Source organism: Semicossyphus pulcher, unplaced genomic scaffold, assembly GCF_022749685.1.
Source record: "Semicossyphus pulcher isolate SPU_LCO1_2020_fin unplaced genomic scaffold, fSemPul1.0.p SCAF_28, whole genome shotgun sequence".
NCBI lineage: Eukaryota > Metazoa > Chordata > Actinopteri > Labriformes > Labridae > Semicossyphus > Semicossyphus pulcher.
The window spans coordinates 397,725-422,226 of record NW_027211702.1 but is presented as its reverse complement, the minus strand read 5'-3'; the positions used below and the strand labels follow the sequence as shown (position 1 = coordinate 422,226).

Sequence of the window (24,502 nt, the reverse complement as noted above, 5' to 3'; positions counted from 1 at the left end):
AGTCTTGAGAGATTTATTAGAGCAGCCTGATGATAACAAATTACAATAATCCAACCTAGAAGTTGTTGTGTCAAAAAGGTCACAGGCCTGATCCCCCCGGACTTCACACTTAATTAAAAACTCTTAAAAATGGTAAAAGTCTAAGTTCAAGACTCTATGAAGTCTATCAAAAAAGGCTCTGAGAAATAGCAGGATCTGATGCAACACAAGTTTATTGTGTACAGATGGTCAAACACAGCAACAAACTCGGAGCTCCACCATGCTGTAACTGCCTGCACTGTTCAGAGCTTTGACCTTATATTCTCTGTGGTGGTTCTGTGGAGCTTTCCTACACTCTGTTTCACCTCGTTTTGTTATCTGCATGTGCTCTGCTCATCTCTAAGTGTGTCCGAAGCGGGCAGAAGTGGGATGATTTTTTCTTTCCACTGGACTCTAATAGAGACGCACCCATCTGATTGTGGCTGGTTCCAGCTCTGGACTCTGGCTCAGGAGCCTGACACAGTCACTGACTCAGTTGAAACAGAGCATAGAGCAGAACAGATTTTTAAAAAATGGCTTTAAAGCATATGATTTTAAACACATTGTGAATACAGAATACATGCTTTTCACACAGAATATATAATTTTTGCTCAGGTTACATGATTTACTTCACTCTCAAGATGGATATGTTTTTTCAAAATTCCTTCAACAAAGTAATGAATGCATGGACTAACTTTTCTGCATCGTTTTGAGACAGGATGTGTCTGATGAATGTCATCTGCATATCAATGGAAATGAATGGAGTATTTCCTCATGGTATTACCCTGTGGAAGCATATATAAAGTGAAAAGACTCCGAGCACAGAACTTTGCTTGCGACACCTGTACTTGTTTTACACTATGAACCTAACTACTATGTCAATTAATGTCCGTCTTCAGCAAGCCTTCCTGGATTATTGTTCCCATTTTGAACTTGCAACTGTCATCTGCATGACCAGCTGCTGGTGGCCTCTTAGTTTCAGAAAGCCTTGTTACTAAACAAAGATTTAATCATTTGTGGCCCAAAGTAATACTAAGGTTGGTTGAAAAACAAATGTAATCAGACCTGCTCCAAATTACAATCCACATATTGTTCTTACAGTCTAAACAGCTTGGGAGCTTTTGATTAGGTCAAATCTTGAAAGTTGGCTACCAGTAGGAAACTCTCTCTCTCTCTCTCTCTCTCTCTCTCTCCCTCTCTCTCTCTCTCTCTCTCTCTCTCTCTCTCCTCTCTCTCTCTCTCTCTCTCTCTCACACACACACACACACACACACACACACACACACACACACACACACACACACACACACACACACACACACAAAGCAGTCGAGTCATATCAGGTGTCAATCAGCCCCTCCCTCTAGCACTGTCTCAACGTGTCCTGCAATAATTAACCAGCTGCTGCAGTGTGCTACAGAGGCTCACCTCCTACCAAATGCACTGTACTCTGGACCTATGAACACACACAAACACACATACACACACTTATACAAGGCATTAGGCCTCAAACATGGAGTGAACCAGCTTCATTTGTTTGGAGATTGAAAGACTGGCCAGGTAGGCGATAATGAATGTATGTTGCATCATCCTTACTTTATGCTTTCAGTTTGTTAAAGTGTTCTTAACAGTAAAAGTTAAACCAACCAGTTAACCAAACAATGCTGTTACAAATTTTGATTTTCATTCATTTTTTATTGATACAGACTGTACTCATTACATACCTGACGATATTTTAAAAGGTAGGTTTCAAGCGTTTATTTGTGGGTTTAATCGCATTATTTTTTTTCGTAAAGGGCAACAGTCTAAAGGACAAGTTAAACTAAACTGTATCTTGTTAATCAGTGTAATACAATAAATGTTTTTTGCATTTTATTTTTTCATATTAAACAGCACCTAACAGAGTTTGAAGAACAGTAGGCACGACAATAGTATTACATATTTGATCAAATCAGTGTATCCGGGTGAGAAGGAGCAAGTGTAACATACTAAAATACAGTAGAAAGAGAGAAAGGAGTAAGGAAAGGGAGATAGAGTTGCAGGGAGGGGGAGTGACATACAGGAAGGCAATAAAGGCAGAAACTGGGTGTGGCATGGTTTACATTGGCTTTTTACCCCTGGCTATGTTTTTTTAGGCTCACAGTTTTACATACACTGCATCATCTGTACCATTGTTCATATCAGTGTGGTGTTTGGGCTTTGCTGGAGAAATTCCTAATGACAAAATGAATCATTTTAGAAAACTAAATGATTCCCCTCTGGTGATAAATAAAGGATTATCTTAAATTCTCAGATAGTGCCCCTATAATTTTTACAAGCTTACAGTGCCCTTTCTACTTTAACATCTATCTGATGATGAACAAAGGGCTACATGTTTTATCAAAGAGTTGGAGTATCTTGCATAGCACTGCTCTAAACTCGCAATGCAACCAGCACTACTGCAAGAAATCATAAGCTGATGTGGCAATACCTCAGTAGGACACACCAATATGAATCACTGAATAGGTGAAAGTGTCCCTGACAGTCTGAACAAGGCTATATATTTTGTACTGAAGTCCAATTCATTTTAAATGTTAAACAGTGATATTCTTGTTAGATACTTGAGCTTCAGGCTGAGAGCAGCTGCCTTTCTTCAGGCCAAGTTTTAAAAACTGCTGCTGCCAGTGAGTGCCTGTATTAGATTAATGACTGAAAGAATTAACACTCTATTGACATTGCATGTTGACCATATATCAGTAGTTCTCCTTTGTTGTTGACTTTTCTTTGACTTTTGAAATGCATGTGATTCACAAATCAAACACACACACACAAGCACACACATGTAGACACACACAGTTTGGATGTCTTTGCTCCAGGGGACTTTAAATTCTGCATGTTGAGGCATGAAAAACACACAGTAACGTCCTCACGCCAGTTCAAGTTAGGGATGAAATAGAAACAGGAGAAGTGGAAGTCATGCACATAGTGAACCAAAAACAGCAAATTATTTCCGCTCCTTTCTTCCACATGTTCCTGTCTGTATTCTCTCTGTAACCTTTAATACCTTTGTTTAACTTTCATGGAAGTACTCTTGCCAACTTTCAGCCACGACCCATGTCATGTCAGACACAAACATGCACACCTGGGAGTCGCTGTGTTTAACTTTGATTCACAAATGAGCAAATACGTAGCTACAAAGCAGTAGATGGAAATTGAGCCCTGTGGTCTAGAGTCCTGCCCCTTGGCCAGGTGGAATGGATCACACTTGAGACCAGCAAAAAGGGTTGTCGATCAAAGTCTGCAATCTGTATTAAACAAAGAATATGTCAAATATTCCTGTTTGAATCTATGATTTCTCTTCATTCTCTTCATTCTCTTTCACTCATAATTCTGCCTTTATAATGTTCTTTATACACATATAAATATATAGCCATGAGTCGGTAAAGTTTAATATTAGTCCTGTTTATATTAGTCCTACAATATGATACAATCCGATGTGATGCAATGCGAGACTATATGATATGATACATTACGTTACATTACGATACGATACACCTTATTGTTCCCCATAGGGACATTTGTCTTGGCCTCGAATGCTGCACACATTCAGCTGTCTCCACAGAAGAACTAATTAATAAAAAACTATAAAAACAAACAACAATCAAATATGTAGCTGATTCTTCTTTCTTCCAAATAATAGCTTCATTATGCTTCATCTTAGTTCCAACAACTTGTTCACTGCTAGCTACTCTCATATGACACCAACCATATGGGTACTTTTTTAAAGAGTTGATACTGATAACATTTCATTTCTTTTACATTTATACAATTATTATGCCCTTTTTTACGCACCTCTGTATTTTGCGCAATATTGACGACTTTTTATTCTTCACAATTAACTTATAACTTGCAGTCGTGTTAGAAATGTTCATTCTTTTTTGGTGTTAACCTTTAGAAAATATTACACAATCCATAAATAGTCAAGTTTTTTGAGCTTGCTTTGCTTTTTTATTTGTGTTTATACTGTAAATACAGCTGTATTAGTTTCATACTGATGAGAAGGGATTTCCTATATTTTCCTATTATAGCTTCATGGACAGTTGTGTACTGCACCTTTAAATCTTGTTTTGTTTATCCCTCCGTACAACAGTGAACTGTCAGTCAGAACATGTAGTGGTGAGGCGGATGACAACTGCTGAATACCAGAGATATTTCTTACCAGCAAACAGGCTGAGACAGAGAGACATGGGAAGTGTGAAAGACAGGAAGAGAGACAGACTGCTTTTTTATTCAGAGTTGTTTAGAAGAACAGAAGAAAGACAAAAAGAGAAAAAAAGAAAAGCGTTATATTTTTAAAAAGAGCTGCCACATGGATATTTCAACAATCTGTTCACAGGCTTATAGGCTTCAACGTCTCTGACCGAAGAATAAACAAACGGCTTGGTCTACACTGTCATCACTGGTTACTGGGTGGAGTACTGTTATTAAATCTCTTAGAGACAAGCACAAAAAAAGAAAGTGAAAGACTTAAGGCACGGCTACAGAGAGAGAGAGAGAGAGGGATAAATATAACAAATACTTCAAAGAGAGGGAGAAAGAGAGAGGAAAGAGATATTTAAAGCACAGAAAGAAGAAAGACAGAGACAAAGAAGGAGAATCAAGAAGGGAGCTCTGATTTGCCTCGTTAGAGAAGGTAAGACTGTAATTATATTGTTTATTTTTAGAAGGAGTGTCGGTTGTGCAAGTGCAGCTTAGTTCTTTCTCTGTGCAATCTTGTTCCGTGTTGACATAGCGCTGCTAAGGTCTCTTTAATTGGGAACATTCACAAACGTAACAAGCACGCTGAAGTAGCATTCAACAAGTCTGCAGCCTCTAGTGTTTGTTCTGGTTCAAGCTCAGGATTTAGCCATTTCTTCTGTGTGATTACTCAAGCTGCTGCTATGACCATTTGTTCATTTGTTTTTCTCTCTGCAGTAGTTGAAGATATCAAAGATGAATGCAGTAGTTCTTCTCCCAGAGATCCAGGCAGGGGACGGGAGGACTCTGTCCAGGTGAGTCAGTTCATGTAGTTGAGTCTGCTGAGTTCTGCTTGGCAGTACTTTCGCATATAGACACTATTATTGTCAGGCATAAAACAGGCATGGTTTTAGTTTTATAACATTTACTGTAAATTAACCATACTCGGACCATGAATACAAATAAACCCAGTTGTGTTGTATTATCCTCTGCTGTGTTATTGCCTGCGACACCATATATATTTAGCCATTCATTGCCGTTGTGTTCATTTCAGAGCAGAGTTTCTCTCCCTACTGAGGAACTACAACTGCTTCCTAAAGGACCAGACTCAGCTTCACCTCAGTTACTCTCAGGTATGATATATTTATATTTTAAACATTTTCTATTGTTTTATATATTTTTTCTCCCAATTAGCCTTTATTATGCCTTTCTATCCTAGTCATAACTGTACAAAAAGTCACAGCTGTTTAGTACAGGAGATATGACCATAAGTAACTCATCAAACTTCAAAAGTATAGCTACTACATAGCTGCGAACAAAATTAGATCATGAAGTTCTATATCAATTTAATGTATGGCTGTAATGACACATCATATCTATAACAGGCTGCTGATGGAGAAGTGGTGGTGGAAGGCTTCCTGAATATCTCCTGGGGAGTACGGCGGCTGATCAGGCTCAAAATACAAGATGATAAACAGATGCTTCCATTTGTTCCTCTGATCTCACCTGACCCAGTCAGTCCGATCAGTCCGGTCAGCCCGCTCGGAAACAAGAGGTTGTTTGTAGCTTTTGTTTATTATAAGTAATATGTCAAAACACAGAGCAAATTGCAAATAACGCTAAAACCTTTTCATTAACAAGCACAGGATAATCTGGCCATAGGCTTTATATCTGATTTTGTCTGGTATGAAAAACTGTTGGGTATTCAAAAGCATCAGCAAAACAAACTAGGAATTCTGAGAGATTCTCTTTTGCAAAACTACATTTTGATGATAAAATCCTGTAAACATTGTCATCCATGTTTGGTCTGTTGAAGTGGATAAACAGCCAAAAACTCATCGGTAAGATGAGTTATATATTTAGATTTAAAAAAGGCAGCTTTAAGTTTCAGAACTTTCTATTGTCCAACCTTGACAAGGAAATACCTTAAAACGTGACTTTTGAGCAATAGTGCTAACAAAGTACAGATCTCGGTCTAAGTAGGTGGTCATAAATGAGGATTTTTTATTTATTTTTACAACATTTGCCAGAAGTTTTAATTCACTCTTGTGTCAAACCCAAATATTAGCTTTTAGCATTGATTTGATGGACATAACTATTGATTAGCCAACCAAGTGAAGTGAACACAGTACAGGGACCGTGACATTTATCCTCCTAGTTCTTGCTAAGCTTCATAAATTGCAGTCCATTCATTATTATGTGAGATTTTAAATACATCAATAGTTGGCATGGATCAAAAATGTTATACTACGATTCAAGTATTTAAATTTAATTAATGGAAATTTTCACATGCAAGTTATTGATTTAATTGACATAATGTCTCACTCTGCAGGGGTATGATACGCTGGGGAGAATATGTCGACCTTCACCAGATAGATGAGATGTCTGAGACACCACAGGACACCGTAGTCAACAATCCTCGACCAGGTTGTTTTAATTTTCATCACATATCTCTCATGATGACCCAACAACAACACTTATCCTAAGAGTCTTAACTGTTGGTTATACATTCATGTTAAATGCAAGACATTTTATTGGCGTGTCTGTGCAAACTCTAAAGGCCCAGCTGTTTATGAAACCAGCACTCTGCGTCCTGTGAGACAGAAGAGCACTGAGCTGGAGGCCGAGTCCAACCTGTTTCGCTGCATGAGTGACGCCTCATTGGTCAAGAGGAGGAGGGGGAGGGGAAAGTCAGCAGCACAGAGAGAGAAGGAAAGACAACATCGCTTTTCTATTAATGGACACTTCTATAACTATAAGGTAGGTTTCTGCTCAGCATCCCCCCCAACGCTACCCTTCATTTACCCCCAATCCCATCTGCACTGTACCTCACCTGTTCTTGTCTTTTACAGACCTCAGTCTTCACTCCATCCTTCGGTACTCCAACTAAAGTTCGGATCTCCAGCAGAATGACCACAGACCAGGTCATTGTACAGCTACTAAACAAGTTCAAGGTGAGTTTCCGTCCACTTCAAACTGCAGGAGAGACAACATGATCAGGGCACAGATGTCAATCACCTTGATGTTGTCCTTTCAATTAAAAGTTACCTTGCATGTTGCATGAGGCACTGCATTAGAGTGACTCAAATGGACTCTCTTCTTGTAGACATTTGCGTCTTACAGTACAACTTAATATGAGGTACAGTATTTCCAGCTTATACTACTCCATACTTCCACATCAGCTATATTGATATGATATAATTTTACACTGTTGTTTTCATATAACAATTATTACTTACCTTCTTGTCCAGTGAAACTATGTACTGTATCTCCAAATTTTGTGATTTGGAATTTGTATTGGAATTTTTCTTCTTCTAAAAAACAATAATGAAATTAAAAAAACTGGAAGATGCATTTCCAAAGAGCTGGAAAAAAGCTGTTTTTTCTCGCTCATGAAATGTTTAACTTTTTTAGATAGATTTGGTTGTCAAAGGACAGACACTCTACAAATATAATGATGATGTTATAGAATATAATGCATTGCTGTAGATGACACTATCCAACAGTATATTAAGTGGTAAAACAGCAGTAAAATGCAATATACACTGAACTGCAGCAGTATTATTGATAAACAAACCCTTTCAGTGATCATTTTTCCTTAAAATCAGTGCTTATTTCTAATACGTTAAAGTTATAATCTCGAAGATCTCACTTTTGTTCTCTCTAGTGGCACCCTATGGCGATAAACGGTAATTGCAGGGGTACACTTCCCTCATATCCAGATGTTCACGGTTGGCTCCCTTTGCAACAGTTGTAACTCTTGATTTTCCTCCACAGTCGCTTTCCTTTTTAGACTGTTTGCCTTCATCCAAGCGTCACATTAGTTTCTTTTTCTTTGTATTTTCACTTATTTTTGAAGATGTATTTGTAGTCATCAATCTTTTCTTTTTTTTTTCAGCCATAGTAGATTACTGTTTACTCTCAACACTTGCAGAGACAGTAGAAACAGCCGCTTTACACACAAGTTTGTTTGTTGCGTTAGCTCAGCCTACCCTCTCTGGCACACCAACCACTGCTGGGTGATAGAAAACGCGTCACTAACTGGTCGCCACTTGTTTTTTCCATGAAAGTCGCACCAGACACCCCGTCTGCAATACTGCAAATGCAAAGGCTTTCATCAGTGGGCCATAGGCTCAGCAACCGTTGTGTTACCTCATTTTGTGATAGATAGTGACTTAACAGATATTTATTTATATTCAAATCTTCAAGATTATATCTTTAAGAACATTTTACTGACAATACTTAAATAAAAAAAATATCCTTACATGCATTAGGCAAAAAAAATGTATGCAGGGCATTTACTTGTAAGGGATTATTGTCACAGTCTGGCATTTGAAGTAATTACATTTGCCAAAATATTTGCTTACTCATCTATTGAAGAAGATGAAAACGTTATTTACAACATAATATTTGAATCATGTTCTTGTCTGTTCATCCTACAGATAGAGAACGATCCTCAGGAGTTTGCTCTGTACTGTGTTCACCAGAGTGGAGGTTTGCTTCCCCTGTTATAATTCTACTCTCAATGAAGTATTTAGACAATGTAAAATAGCAAAATGTTTCACTAATGTTGTGTGTGTTGTCCAGAAAAGAAGAAGCTCAGTAACAAGGACCAGCCCCTATGGGAGCGCATACTGCAGGGGCCCTCTGATGACATCATGAGGATCTTTTTGATGGACATGGATGAGGAGGAAGTCAGTGATGATGTGAGTGTTTTAGCCCCATCTCCTGTGGGACTCACTTTTAGTACAAATCCAGACCAAAACACAATAATGTATGAAGCATGTCAATACCAAGTAGTTAATATATTAACGGGCTGGCTTATTTTTCTGATGTCACTGATGTTACAAACACACAATCATATGGATGTATCAGTTTAAGTCGATCATTAAAGTCCATTTTGTGGCTACATACGTACATTTGAAGTATATTTAGGGATTATAACCTGCATGTTTATGAGTTATTATTTACAGGGTACTTACTGGACACTTATATGGAACATTGAATGATTGGTATAGAAATGAGGGGTTAATAATTTACTGAGTACTTTTTGAACAAGTATTAGATAACAAGTCAGGAACAACAACATGACAGTTATGATATTGAAAAATAAACTTAGAATTTAGATGTATTGACTTATTGAGATTTTATAAATGGTGTACTCATTATATTTTAATTATAAATATAGCGTAAATGCTTAATTCAATTAATGATTTACATTGTTTTTGTTGCTTGTGAACAAAATATTAGTGGGAAAGGAGGGTGTGCCTTTTGCTACATCTATAAAACAGTTTATAGGCTACGTCTTTGTTTTTAAATACTGGGCTAGTAAAAAATGTTCCATTATTCACCCCTCTTATCAGAGTTACAATATAGTTATTTTGAATAGTACAGTTTGTTGTAAAGTTTGTTTCTGTTGGCATGGCTTTCTTTGTTGTTATATGTGTTTGTTTTTGACAAACATGGCTTGACTCCTTTCCTTGACATTGGAGTTGTGAAAGGATATATAGGGTAATTCTGCTTGTGCCCGTTTTTTTTTTTTTACAACATAATCCTTCAATTACTCATGAAACTTAGTCATGGAAGATATTTTCTTGACTGTTAAACATGAGTGCCTGTTAAGCTCAAGTGATGTAAACACATTTTTAGTTAATTGGAGTAAAAAAGGATGTCTTGATGTATTATTTAGTAGTTGTTTAGGATCAATGTCTGAAGTACTGTGAATGCTTTCTGCTCCCCTCCTCTCAGGTGGCACAGTATCTGAACTTGGAGCTTTCAATCCTGGAACAAGTTCTACTGAAACTTAGGGAGGAGGAGAACAGAGAGATACAGAGGGTTGTAAGCAAGTAAGTACTTAAAAATAAGCCTGAACAAAATGCTTTTGAATTGCTAAAGTTCATTAATGTAGCTTAAACCAAGTGAACTATGCCTAACATTAAATGAAAAAAGTTACCCTTTTTGTTAGGCATTAAATCTTATTGGAGCCACAGGCTAAAAACTTATCATTTATTTGGCTTAACAGTGCACAGTTCACTTCGTTCTTCTGCATGACTTCATTCTGCTGTGCACCTGTCTCACGGATGTTCTTCATTTTTAAGTATTTAAAAACATCCTTGTAGTAACAGTTGTATAACACATGATGGCGCCAAGATTAACATTTTTTGATTTGCTGCATATTCAGTATGCCTTTATCTGTGTGTCTGTGTCAGGTACCACAACCAGCATAAACTCCTATCCCGTATGCTGAGCTGTAAGACATCATCGCCTCACATTGAGACAAGCGTCTGATAGCTGCTGATCTGATCTGAATCACCGACACAGGACCAGTCATTCATCAAAGCAGCACAGTAACAGAGGAACTGTGGAGAACTCACTCAAAGAAAGATTAAGATTTTAAGGTTTAGAATTAAAACACAAAGATGGAAACTGACAGATAAAACACATTTAAATAAATACATGGAACTTTTTCAGGTCTTAAAAATTGAATCAGTAATATCCTTTTTTTTAACTGTAAAAACTTTTGATGAGAGATGAAGTTCTAAGATTTTGTAAATAAATGTAAATCAGTGTTTGTTCATAAATAAATTGAAGTTGTGGGATCTCTTGTTTTGTGCTTTATGTTTTTTAATGTAACTGTAATTTTGACATGGTTATGACATAATTGATGTGATGATATGAACATTAATGTAAATTATTTTATTCAAATGCAGGGAAAGAAATGCCCAATACCTTGGGTACATTTTCCTTTAGGTTGTATTGCAGTCTTTGAAAAAGTTCCCTTTTACACAAAAATAAAAGGTAGATTATTGTGTTAAACTTCTCCCCACCATTAGGCGTTACAGAACACTGTATGCCAAAATACAAAGACAGACTGTCACTCAGATGAACACTTAACAGTCAGAGCGTCAGAGCAATCAGTGTGGAAAAACCCTGTCACCTGTTCATCTCATCATATAGGCACATTTTATTCATATATAAATATCATCCGTCTTCTGGCATGAATCTATGCACACTGTTTTAACTGTAAATATTGGAAACTTGACTCGTGTAAAGTAACCCATCTGTTACATAATTACATATTTTTTTTAATCATATATTTCAGCATCGTTGCACTCCTCACATTTGCACTATTATCTTTTGTAGGCTTGTCAATACTAGTTTAATATTTAATGTTGAATATAGACTTGTACATATTAGTTTAGTATTTTATGTTTAAGTGTACATAGAGCGCAAAATTAAACCAGAGTCAAATTCCTTGTCTACATACCTGGCCAATAAAGCTGATTCTGATTCTGATTCTTATTAAATTCAGGAAGAAAAAGTAAGTGTTAACATTTTGAAAATAATTGGCTAACTATGTCATTCAAGTTGCGAGTAATTGTATTAGTACCATGGGATGTATTTCATTGGTTTGTAGCATGTTGATGCAGAGTGTTGGGAACTCACACATCTTTCATATATCACATGCAGATGCATACAGACTGAATTTTGTGAATATATATACAGTATATGTATAGTTTTTATATGTGTGTGTGTGTGTGTTTGCGTGTGTGCATGTGTGCTTACAACAGTAAACTGCTTACAAGTGGAAAACACTGTCATCCTAATAGTTAAATAATGGTGGAGTGCAGAGTGAGCAGTGCTGTCTGGGCTGTTTAGTGGTAAAGTCTAAAGAACCAGCCCACCAGACGGCTTCCTATTACCGAAAGCTGAGTCTAATTTTCCTCTGACATGATGAATGGCGAAATGAGGATAAATGTTAGCTGGTTGTTTTATGGAAGAATAGAGTTTCCATGTGATGTCCACCAAGCAGCCTGTACCAGTCGGCCTTTTACAAATGGAAAGACTGTGGCATGGAAAGGCTTCAGTGTTATGGAGAAGATCCACAGACGTTGGTTGGGTGATCTCCATCTCAGAAAAACACAATTCAGACCCTATGCTACAATCATTTTCACCTTTACTAATATAGTCACCAACAACATTATGTTTCTCTTTGTCAAGTAAGATTTTGAACTGAGGAAGGAGATGTTTTATCCTTCATGCTGAGTGAGAAAAGATGTATACAATCAATAAAATAAAATAGCTAATTATGGCTGAATTTAAACCTTGAGCCTTCTCCTTTTGTGAAGAAAAAAAAAAAGCCATGATCAGTATAAAATCTATACTCTGAATATGTTATACCACTTTATTCTTAGTTCCAGTAAAGCAGAAGAAGCAAAACTGTGAAAAGGTTTATTTCCAGTAAAAAAGATATTTGACACCTTTGGGTGTCGACTATTATGTACTGTGTATATTTTCCCTAGTCTGTCCACAGTGTAGGTCTTAGTTACAGTGTTACGGCACCAAATGACTCCTGTAAACAACAGCATCTTGATCATATAGATGTATTACGTAATCAGTACTTTCTCATAGTCAATCACATACATATTTATATGCATGTGTGTATGTATTTACCTTGAATGTGCAGACCATTGTCTGACTGCCACCTAAGAATGTTGAGGGAGTTTCCTGTTAGAGATTATCCCCGCATTAAAACATTTGTTTAGGGGGTTCGTGTATTGCCTTTACAGTAAGCCTGTTTACAATTCCTCCCTTTTTTGGCTGTATAAAAGCAAAACTGCAACGTTTGTGGTCACTGCTGGCCAATATTCTCTGTGAAACAGGCTTTGACATGAGGATGATGAACCTGAGTCTTTTTCCTGTCCTGGCCCTGCTGGTGGGCCTTTCAACTCAGAACAATTCTCTGGTAAGACATATGACAGCAAAAGCATCTTTTAACAACAATGAAAACAATGACCTCAACTCTTTCTGACATATATAAAGAAAACCTAAGTTGCTGTTTATGGCTTTATGAGCCCATAGACATTTTTAACAGCCTTTTTCAGCAACCAGGGACTGACTTCACATCTTCCAAAAATCTTAGAAGAGAAAGGTGTATTTTTTAGACACACATACATATATTTTCAAACAATATGTTGACTTTTGAGAAGGAGTCACCAGAAAAAATATAGCACAATTGTGAAAATACAAGACATTAGTTGCAAAGGATCCAGAGAGTAAACACATCATAAAAGTTACAGAAATGAAAAAAAGTAACATAATGAATGGACTTAAAAGTAGTTAAAAGTATAAAGTTGACATAATACAAGAACTATATGAGATCTGAACTCAACAAATAATACGCACACAATGATAAAAGTCAAATGTCTTCACTTTGTGTCTCTGCAGGGGCGACAAGATGAGGAAGGTAATTGATTTATCTCTTCGCAGATTCTTTTTCACAATAGAGATAGTCATGTTTGGTAACTGAATCCTCTAATTTTAGGTGTGAGGACCAAGGAGCCTTTCCATTGGGACATTACCTCAAAAATTCTTGAGGCAAATAAAGGTACACTTGATTTGTTCAGGGGAAAACGATTAGACGGGTGCACAGGAGACTGGGTATTCGAAGTATGAATGTGTGCATCTATTTACCATGCTACCAACATTTTGTCTTACTCCAGGGATAAACCATGTTCTGGTAGAAGGTGATGTCGCTCTTTCAAAGAAGAGGAATGCTATGAGTTGCTGGAGCAGCTACTGCAAATGGGAAAAATCCTGGGGTGGACATGTCGAAGTGCCCTACAGCCTTAGCGATTACTTCTGTAAGGGCGAATAATAATTTTATAATAATTAGAATCAATAATAAGTCAATTATTTAAGGAAGGAATGGTTAAAAGCAAGCTGATTATGTTTGTGTCATGTATTTTCTACAGATGACAGTGAAAAGGCCTCAATTGAGAAAGCTATGGAAAGTTTCCACAAGAAGACCTGCGTTCGCTTTGTTCCGTATAATGGCCAGTCTGACTACCTCAGCATTGAGAGTGAGATGGGGTGAGAGCTAAATAAAAACAATACACTGGATGGACTGTAGAATTTATACACCAGGCGGTCAGGATTCCTGTGTCTCTGTGCTCTGTACTGCAGGTGCTGGTCCACCATTGGAAAAGATGGAGGGAAGCAGGTGGTTTCTCTGTCTGTGTACGGCTGTCTGGATCATGGGATCATTCAGCATGAGCTCCTCCATGCGCTTGGCTTCCACCATGAGCATACAAGGAGTGACAGGGACCAGTATGTCCGGATAAACTGGCAAAACGTCCCATCAGGTGAGCTTCAATTGCAGCAGCACAGTTGCTCACTATGTGTGAGCTTGTACCAACCCAACTGTAGCTATTTTTAATCACAATATTTTTTCATTTCATTGTGTCAGTTAAATTGAACTGGTAACACTTATATTGGTAACCAGGTGGAGTGTTGTTATATACTCCTACTCACATATTCTCTTTGTGTACGTACAGCAAATGCCTTCAATTTCCACAAAAAGGACACCAACAACTTGAACACGCCTTATGATTACTCTTCCGTTATGCACTACGGAAGGTAATGTCTCACTTTACTCTTTTATAGTACTATTGAGCTGTTTCATTTTTTTCAATTCATCTTTCATTCTGTCAGTGCTCTGTAAAACACAATGACTATTTGATTTGTTTTTTTTGTTGGCAACTTGTGAATCGCAAGCTGTCAATGTGACTTTGACATGTAGAATGCTTACAAGTTATCTATTTTTTTGTTGGAAAGTGTCAGCATGGATAAGACTGAACCATAACAGTAAAGTTGCGGCATGTTAAAGTATGTGCTGAAAAAGGCTTCACCGCTGCATCACTACAATAACAAAACCATTGTATAATGGAGCTTAAAGTTAGTTTCCATGCCTGCATTGGGTTCACAGATCTTTACTTCTTTGTACACAAGAGAAGGAAAGCTGTAAATATCCAAACTGTAGAATATTACTTTGAAACGTTTCACCACTTCTGTAGAATAATTAAAAAGGACAATTATTTATCAGTTCGTAATTTAATTTTATTCCTTTAATTGTTTCTCTAGGACTGCTTTCACATCAGTGTATGGAGCAGACACCATTACTCCCATTCCAGATTCCTCTGTGCCGATCGGACAGAGGGATGAGATGTCTGATATTGATATCCTCAGGATCAATAGGTTATACAACTGCAGTGAGTATAGAAATCATTAAAGAGACAGGTCCTTTGTCTTTCCTGAAATGTACTGAAGAGTATTTCATACTGTTTCATTCGTAACATGGAAGATATTTCTTTAGAAACTTAGGCTTGGTGACTAATCGCTTATCTTTCATATATTTTCAGACATTTGAAATACAATGAAGAAAAGTCCTAACAAGACAGGACCTCATGAGTGTCAAAATCCTGCCAATTAAATAAAAACTGAAAAAAAAAAGTTTTGTGTTATTTTCTTATTGCCTAAAACCCCTTAATTTAGATCTCTGAATAAAGCAATAATTTTTTGGTATTATTTGCGATCTAGTGTTTCCTTTGCATGAGCAGTTTACAAAACCATGAGTCAAATGAATAAGGGATGCAATATAATAATATAGAATACAAGTGCAAGTCAAAAAGCACAGATAAAGATAATAACTACTATTAAAATAGTTCAGTATGGTAATAGTAATCAATATGCTCTTGGTCACCTTTCCAAACTACTTTTATTGAGACCATGATGTGTCATTGTTACAAGTTGTCCATCATATTTTCTATCATAGCACACATCCATCACTTAAAATCAGCTTCAAAACATTTATTCAAGAAATTAAAAAGAATCAACATTGTATCAAAATGCATTAGGCAGTCAAAGCTTAGCCAAAGCTAAACTATAAAACGTTGAACCTTTAAAAAGTTATGCACTCTCCGACAGTTTCCTGCACTTATGTGTCTGTAGCTCATGTTTTTGGCTGATGGGGTTGAAAGCCACCTCAAAGTGACACTTCATCTGCTGCGGATAGGGAGACAACAAAAGTAAAAATCATGTATAAAATTCTCAGAAGTCTAACTGACTGTTTAAGTACAGGAATGTAGAAGTTGAGTGCTAAACATGTAGCTAAATCTGAATGTAAAGATAAACAAGTACAACTGATTCACCTTTTTCACAAGACTGCAGCTGTTCAAGTCGTGGTTCTCAGACTTGAGACACTTTGTTTTTCCCAGGACTGCATCAATCTTGAAGTTGATCATGCTGGTCACCTGATAAGATGAGGAGAGAGAACTATTATATGTGAGGACACTATCATGGGATTACATAGTGACAAAAACGTTTGCATGTAGGCTCCTTGGTTTCTTAAAATGAATGAAACCTGGCTCTGAGCAGCGGCAATGGAAACCAGTTTAAATATCTTCTTGCTCTTGGAGTTTGAGTTGAACTCCTTCACAGCATGTCGAGTAGCCTCCTGAACCTCGGCTGACTCTGGACTCCTGTCAAACCAGCCACCCAGGAGAGGCACTTTTTCTACGGGGAAATTAAACACAGACAAAAGATATATTTTAAATAACTGATGATGGATACTAAAGAAATATATCATGCTACAAGTACTCAGAAAGACCATTAAAGTGGAAATGCAAATACACTAAAATGTAAAAAGAGGTAAATTAATGGTCTTATGCAAATGAAAGCACACCACACGTAAACACTTATTCCAGTTGCACAGTCTCACGCAGACACACACAGTCAGCTGCTACATGTTATGATTGTGTGTGTTCCCTCTGGGGTTTTAATGCTCCTTCATCCTGAAAATTTGCTGTTTCAATCCAGAACATCACTCAAGAACTTGGAAACTATTAGACCACCAAATCAAGGACTCAGCCAGTTTATGCTAACACTTGTTTCACTCTGCCAAACAAAGCCTCAATCATCAGGCCGAGGATATAACACAGGTTTTCTCCAGGGAAGAGCAGGAGAATTTTCAGATAATTGTTGCAGCTCTGGTACCTTGGGTGGGCCAGCTGGTCAAAAAGAGACTTCTTATTTTATATTAATAAACAGCTATTAGCCTGCTTATAGCCGTGTAGCTTAAGGAATGGCAATGTCAGTTGTGCCGTCAGTTCATCACGTTGGTCCTAACTGAGCTATCTCTACAACTTGACTAATTGCCATAAATAGTGTATTTACAGTTTTTTACATTTCTCAATAACTTTTATATAATTTGTATTAACATTGGTACAGATATTCATGTCTCCCTTAGGATACAAATTATGTTGAACTAACAAAACACAAGTTTTTACCACTGGACAAAGTATAAGTACTATAGCAGAGAGAAAAAGAACGCCTCTGACATCAACTGTAATGTGTTTACAGGTTAGTCACACTTTGAATAAAGCAACAATACCCATATGGTCTCTAAAGCTCATAACACTGAACTAAACATGACTAAAACATACCATAATCCTATATGAGTACTTTAAACCGAACATAGAATTTGTTGCTTTACTTATTTACTTTACTTATTATTACTTGTTTTATCCTGTTGTGATTTAACAGTACATGCAATGTATGGAACTGAACTAAGGTTGCTGTGCTCAGTTAAACGAGTCCACTTACAGAAGCCACTAATGCTGGTGAAAACTTTGTGAATTTGTGATGAGGGACACTGACTGACTGTTTTATTCCCAAAGAGTCCCAAACCAAACTCCCCTCTGCCAAATTAAACAGCATCTAACCAATGAAAACTTTCTCTGACTGCCTGCAGAGCCAAACTCTCTGACTCATTCTACCCAACCAGACAGCAGCAGAGAGTCACAGTCTACAGAGTGAGTACATACTGTACATGCAACACTTCTTTTTCCATTGTGTCATATGGGCTCACAAAGTCTACTGCATGTTTTTCTCCATTAACTACTATTCAAACACATTGTTTACTTTTTTATTATTTCATTGTATTCACAATGGCATATGAACACACTGGCAGAGATACAAATGTTTTGTGATGCTAGTTTGAAGATTGTTATTGTTGATTCTGGCACAAATCCCTGTGCTGCTTTCATTGTGGCTGAGTTGTTTAACTTTCAATCAATCTGTAAACTTTGTTTCTAAGAGTGTGTACATAATATGAAGTTGAATTCATAAGATAATGAGGAAAGGACTATTTTACACTACTTTGTGGAAAGCTGACCCAACAAAAAGTCAAAAATGTAAGCACAAAATATAGTGTCTAACTAGTCTTATGCTGCTGTGAGATGACATAGTCAAAACATTGTAACAGACACTTGCGTTACGTAGACTCATCTGAGTCACAAGAATAAAGGAATGAAACGTGATTTAACCTGCAGAGTTGGTAGAGTCATTAGAAGTAGTAACTGTATATCTAGTGATTGCTGAGTTTTAAATACATATCCTTTTAATCTTTGTTTTAATCTTTACAAATTGTATCCATTTTGTAGATGTGATCATTACAGTTAATATACCACATAATGAGTCTTCTGTTGTTCCATGCTAAGCCAGTTAACAATATGGGCACTACATTTTGAAATTGTTCCCATAGAAATCAGACATGAATGCGAAGTAGGTCCGTTTTCTAACTTTTTATACTCTAACATCTCATTTGCCTCTTTATAACACTGCATGTCTATACTCATATATCTTATGACTTACTTGTTGTGATTACTTCTTCCACAGGCAGATCTCCCATATTCAGCTGGATGAATGACAGGCATATCAGCACCGACAGCGGGAGAGACATTTTCTCACAAGGGACTGATGGAAGATGAATCTCCAGAAAAAGACTTCAGATGTGCAGAACACTCGAGCTGTACCTCCTGCCAGACAACTCACAGACGTGCTTCAGTGTTTGCAGCAAACGGTGTCTGTGTCCACAGAGAAAGCAGACAAAAAGGGAAGAAAGTTACTGAAAAGTTAAGACACATAACAAACAGACTACAAAATTTTAAATAACATACATTTTTAGCTTTTTGAAATTGAAAAAAATAGGACCTCACCAGTGAATGCAGGAGAAAGAGTGAGGCAGTCTGAGAGAAATAAGTGAGTGAGGGAGAGGCAGAGGGTGGCTGCTGTTAGTGAATGGCAGGGGCAGTTCAGTATTTAAGCTCTGGTATGTTTGGCAAGCCAGTGAATACCACAACCACCCACTGCCTGGCAATGACGTCATGTAGGGATTTAACAGCCATCAGCGGCTTCTGTGAGTGTGTGACAGAGAGTGGGTATGACACTGACTAGGTGGGAGGGTTGGTGTGGGGGTGTGTCAGATATGTATGTGCCATTGTGTGTGTACTCTTGTGTTCCTGTGCTCATTGTGTGTTTGCATTCATGTGCGTTTTGTGAGTGTGTGTATGTCCTGCTAATGTGATGTGTCTTTATGATGGCAAGTTCCTTTACATGAACAAACAAGGCACTTTTGTGGAGATCTGACTCAATCCCAACTGGTTACACATGTGGTGAGTCACTGTGCAATCTACAGAGACACAGCAGAACTACACTTATGTTCTAGCTACATCAACATCCTGTCCAGAACATTTGTTATCATGTGATAGAGGGTTTAAACTCTTCTGATAGCAATGAATAAACGCATACACGTCAGCAAGTGTAGCAGAGCGGAAGTAATTAGCAGGCTGTCTTTGTGATGTGGGCCTTTATTCATCGAAATGTGGCTGACTGACAGCCAGGAATTGTTTTTAGGCTGCTCCTGTCTCAGCAGAAGAGTGATAATTATGACTTTTACATATTTTTATCAATACATATTCTTTTGGCGTGAGGCTTCAAAAGCTTGTTCTACCAGCCTTTACACCAAATTCTAAAAGATGCTGTAAATTTGTCAGTATAAGAGGGAAATGCATTTCTCATATTTAACCTGAACACATATTTGCCTGCCAAAAAAATTGATGTTTGGCACATTGGTGAGGAGAAGACCACCAAAACAGGCTAACACACATGAAGCCCTGGCATATAATATAACTCCCTTAAGTTTTTATCTCCACATCCAGCAGATACAGAGCAACAGAAGCATTTATTGGGAAATGTGTTTCTGGCCATTTGATGAATGTATACTCTGTATTTACTCTCATTTTAACTCTGCTTTGGTCTCCATTAACTACTGAGAAATTAATAGAATAGAAATAAATAAATAAACCATGCATACATTCTTTCAGACCTATAGGCCCTGACTCTTAACCTAAAGAAAACACAAAAAATGATATTACAGAAGCAGTCCAGAAGTAAATTAAAATGCTTTCTGACACTAAAAAGAGAACTCATATGTGCAAATTATCTGACCACAGTTAAAAGTCCTACTTTAAGAAAAGTCTTAACTATGTACACAAGAGGTAGTGTCAGAGCTATTCTTCCTCACCTTGTGCCCTAAATACCAGGCTTTGAGAGGTGAATATTTTCCACTAAAAAAAAAGAAGAAAGGCACACATGTGAGGTTATAGCAGCAAAATTGATCACTGCTTGTCATGAGGACAAGCAGCAACAGAAACAAACATACGCACACACACAAAAAACCCACCACGCTGAAACACATACATGAAGATAACACCGGTACAAACAGACACAGATTTACTTATAACCAACTTTTAAAAACACACAAACACCTTTAAAACAGAGCAATTAATTAGACCTTTGTAAACCCAGACCTGCTGTAAACAATAGATGGGCGACTACTTTTACTGTAAGTGAAACTATCAATACTAAGGACTTTGAATTATTGATGATGTCATTCAGACCACACCATCTCCTACATGTGTTTGGCCAAATTTCTGTCGTTTTAGTTTATGTCCGAGGGCCTAACTTTTCTCTTGCAGCAGAATGCATCACTGACAGTTACAACAAAGTGCTTAACAAATTGGCAGACCAGCCTGTATTTCTACTTGGAGACTTCAATAACTATGATTAATCTCCTATGCTGCCTTATCCAGATCAATATGTGTCCTGTCCATCCAGGCAGAACAGAATACTAGTCAAATGTTTTGGGAACATACCTCATGCGTATGTGACAAAAATGCCACCCACCACTTGTGCTCAGACCATGATGTAATCCACCTACTGCCAAAATACAGGCAAAGACTTAAAGCTCATCTTGTACTATCTAAAACTATCCCCTTATGGACTAATGATGCAACAGAACTCAGAGGATGCATAGAAGCCACAGACTGGGATGTTTTCATTGAAGGATATGATGAGGACATCAACCTCCTTCTGTCTCACTCCACCTGCAATTTTGCACAGAATCTGTAATCCCAACAAAAACTGTAAGGTTGATTCCAAACACCAAACCATGGCTCACAAAAGACCAAAAACAAACTCTAATAAAAAAGAAATATGCATTCTTAAAGGGAGACCATAGTGATTTTATTTCCATTAATAAGGATTTATGGTGCAAAATAAGGAATGGAAAATGTGACTTCAAGAGGAAGGTGGAAGTTTTCCTGCTGTAATGTAAGGGAGGCAGGGAGAGCACAGGGTAAACAAAGCATTCAATGTAAGGACTCTGTTCAATTTGCAAATGAGCTCAATAACTTCTTTGGATGTTTTAATCAACAGCAACACCTAAACTAAAGCAGTTAAACTAAGCAGTACAATCACAGGCTGCAAACAAACTCAACTGTCCCATCATCATGGAAGGCAGTCCAATGCCTAAGTGGAAAAATTCCCCAGTGCAAAGGAAATTTTTATAAAAAAAATCTTTGTCCTGTTTGCCATTAAATATCCTAATGAGTAAGAACACTTTAAAGTCAGCCTGCTACCTTATACTGCACATAGCACTTTATATTATTATTGAACACCTTTTTGACATTATCATTGAAAACATGGTGCCCTCTTTTAATGTAGCTCTATTGAATGGTTTAAAATGTGCCACCTTGTGTAAATGTGACACCCTGTGTTTTATATAGCATATAATTGCACACGCCAGTCAAAGAAATAATTCTGCCTTTTGAATGCAAAAAGTAGACAATAAAGTATTTTCTATTCTATTCAATTATTAAATTAAATAAAAGATGAAAATATATGTGACTAATAATAATATGATGTAGCTGGACCTTTAATAGCTTGCCACTCACTTTGTCTGTCTTCTGTTTGGTGCTGAAAAGGTACAGTTTGTTTGTTTTATTGGAGCTGAAATACTTTCTTATCAGTAAACAGGTAGCAATATATACACCTGCAAACAGGAAAAAATTCCCTGCACAGGTAAAAAAAAAAATCATGCATAAGTTGTGAGGAAAATCTGATTTAACTGCAAAATTCTCCTGATGGTCCGTAATGAGACTAAAAGCAAAATGACAAATGCTGGCTGATATCCTGATCTCTCAGAGTTTTCCAGAGATTTCTGGTGCACCTGTACAAGCTCCACTCTCCTGCCAGCTGTGTTGACCTTAGTATGTAATGAGTAAGAATGCACAGCAGGGGGAAGCAACACCCTTATCAAAAAAGCAACAGGTTGTTTGGGCCAAACAGCTATTACATTGTCTCATACAGTAAGGCAGATAGACAGGCAGATAGTTCTGGACCAGAGACATTGACAGAAAAGAATCATTCAACTGGTCAAGAAGTCAAGTAACAAGAAGCCGATTCAGTCCAGTCCAATGAATCTACAAACTACAACCATAGCTTTCACTAAACGTTTGAATTAACATCACTCCAGCCAGCCTTGAAAATATATACACTTTAACACTTGTGCTTGTTTTTAGATTATATTAAATGATACACTTTATTAACTGGTGATAAAGAAAAAACTTAAATACATAGAAGACATACACAACCGACAACAGTTATCTTTTAGGCCTTGCTGCTGTCCTTTTCCTAATGACACCTAATTCTACTCTTCCAGGCTGAAGCTGAAAGGTCAGTGTCCGAAAGTGGGGGGGGCAGCATTTGTTCAAATTGGAAATCCCCCTTTTCAATGGCATAATTGATGTCAGTGTTGTTTGCCTGATGAGTGGACGGAACACCAGCATGCCACATTCAACATCCAGATTGTTCTTGTCCAGTCTGTCTAGGTCAAAGTTCCAAGTTACTTCACATATAAACAGCCCAAAACAGAGCATACTGCCTCTACTAATGTGTAATATTGGACTTGTTTTTTAGCTTTATTAAAGAGAAGAACAAATGTGTAAAGTCATTTGTGAAGCCTTAACACGGTGTCTGTTGATATTGTATCAGAGAGGTGTTGATTTCGTGGCAGGTAATTTTGTGGCTGCAGTGTTGTGTTGACTGTGTAACAATGACGTATGTGTTTTTTCACCTCCATTTGATGGGGTATCACAGGTCACTGGTTTAGAAAATGAGGTGTTACAGTCATCCAATTTATTGTCTGCTAAATCATAGAGCACTGAAACCATTAATGGATTTAATGTGTTTCTGTAATCATGTACCTGGTAAGCTACATAATAACTAAATATATCACGTCCTGTTTTATGAAGTAGGCTTAACAATCAGATGGATAACTGACTAAAACCTGTTTTGCATCTATGTCTATGTGTGAGGGGATCCAGCCAGTTATGATCTTTGTTAGCTGTATGCAAATAAAATTTCTATTAGGAAACAACACCATTTGCACAAAACGTTTGTCATGCCCTTTGTGTTCTAACACCTCAGTTAAAGCTGACATGAATGTGTTATTTCAATCATTACTATAGGCCCTATATTAATGCTAAACTACGTTTATGTTATCACATTGTATTTTTCTTTACAGTTATTTTTAACTATATTTACCCCTTTTCCCTCCTTACACCTAAACTATTTGAAAACAAGCCAGGGACTAATTAAATAATATTACATTGTTAAACCATATCCCAATACAAGGTTTTGTCCTCTTAAAAGACAAGATAGGCTAAATCGCTGGCTTTTGCAGCTACTGATATTTCACATGAAAACTGATGCATATATTAAAAAGCATCGTATTCCTGCCTATGTCTGTTTTTCCATGTCACATTCCTTAGACCCCTGATCTGGGATCAGTGCTGATAGCTCAGCCTCCATAATCCCTTTACAGTTAGGGCCCGCCCACTCAGACTCGGTGATTGACAGTCGGCTCATCCAACGAGGCGTCAGCCGACTTGTCTGGCCTTTTTCCTCCCCTCCTCCTTCTGCTTGTCCGACTTTGTTGCTCTCCTACCCCGCTAGCTTGTCTCCAGTCTCTCCGGGGAGCCAAAGAACAACTCGATAAAGTCCCAACCATGGAAGGCGACAACATAATAATGCCTGTTTGACTCGGGGACATATCTCAAGGTAAGTTGGGTGATTTTAACTCTTAAAACCGGGTAAGAGGGAATTAGCGGCTAGGAAGCTGTGTGCGTGTGGGGGGCGAAAAGTTTATCCGCCTCACTACACGGGACAGGAGGGAACAGAGGGGAAATTTACTCCAATGTTATTCACAGTGGGGATGTGTCACGCTGCTAGCTTGTATGTTGGTCTC

The 24,502-nt window shown here is 37.5% G+C and overlaps 4 protein-coding genes across 8 annotated transcripts in view; 3 read left to right on the top strand and 1 right to left on the bottom strand.

Annotated features, from left to right (window-relative positions):
* Positions 1-1,441: 1,441 nt before the first annotated feature.
* Positions 1,442-10,784, top strand: rassf6 (Ras association domain family member 6). 4 transcript variants are annotated; one of them, XM_069677245.1, is made up of 11 exons: positions 1,442-1,578; positions 4,972-5,048; positions 5,288-5,366; positions 5,619-5,788; positions 6,566-6,660; positions 6,794-6,993; positions 7,086-7,187; positions 8,676-8,727; positions 8,821-8,939; positions 9,982-10,079; positions 10,443-10,784. In XM_069677245.1, the coding sequence occupies exons 2-11, from the start codon at positions 4,990-4,992 to the stop codon at positions 10,519-10,521; spliced, it is 1,053 nt and encodes a 350-aa protein (XP_069533346.1). In that variant the 5' UTR covers positions 1,442-1,578; positions 4,972-4,989; the 3' UTR covers positions 10,522-10,784. The 4 variants fall into 4 exon arrangements, with proteins under 4 accessions (XP_069533346.1, XP_069533347.1, XP_069533345.1 ...); XM_069677246.1 differs by having other exon boundaries at positions 1,569-1,594; XM_069677244.1 differs by lacking the exon at positions 1,442-1,578 and adding an exon at positions 4,207-4,690.
* A 2,120-nt stretch (positions 10,785-12,904) lies between these two features.
* On the top strand, positions 12,905-15,304 carry LOC138605021 (hatching enzyme 1.2-like). The gene is made up of 8 exons (XM_069677091.1): positions 12,905-12,979; positions 13,462-13,480; positions 13,541-13,621; positions 13,737-13,877; positions 13,989-14,106; positions 14,200-14,378; positions 14,571-14,652; positions 15,157-15,304. The coding sequence occupies exons 1-8, from the start codon at positions 12,905-12,907 to the stop codon at positions 15,302-15,304; spliced, it is 843 nt and encodes a 280-aa protein (XP_069533192.1).
* On the bottom strand, positions 15,127-19,160 carry LOC138605081 (cystatin). 2 transcript variants are annotated; one of them, XM_069677167.1, is made up of 5 exons: positions 19,071-19,160; positions 18,727-18,938; positions 16,436-16,587; positions 16,224-16,325; positions 15,127-16,074 (listed from the first exon to the last, which is right to left on the bottom strand). In XM_069677167.1, the coding sequence occupies exons 2-5, from the start codon at positions 18,812-18,814 to the stop codon at positions 15,982-15,984; spliced, it is 435 nt and encodes a 144-aa protein (XP_069533268.1). In that variant the 5' UTR covers positions 18,815-18,938; positions 19,071-19,160; the 3' UTR covers positions 15,127-15,981. The 2 variants fall into 2 exon arrangements, with proteins under 2 accessions (XP_069533268.1, XP_069533267.1); XM_069677166.1 differs by having other exon boundaries at positions 15,127-16,077; positions 19,071-19,159.
* Positions 19,161-24,223: 5,063 nt separating this feature from the next.
* The window catches only part of il11ra (interleukin 11 receptor subunit alpha), a 52,980-nt gene continuing 52,701 nt past the window's right edge, over positions 24,224-24,502 (top strand). The window contains exon 1 of the mRNA XM_069677364.1: positions 24,224-24,315. The gene's annotated coding sequence lies outside the window, so the exon portion shown is untranslated. The remainder of the gene's footprint in view (positions 24,316-24,502) is intronic.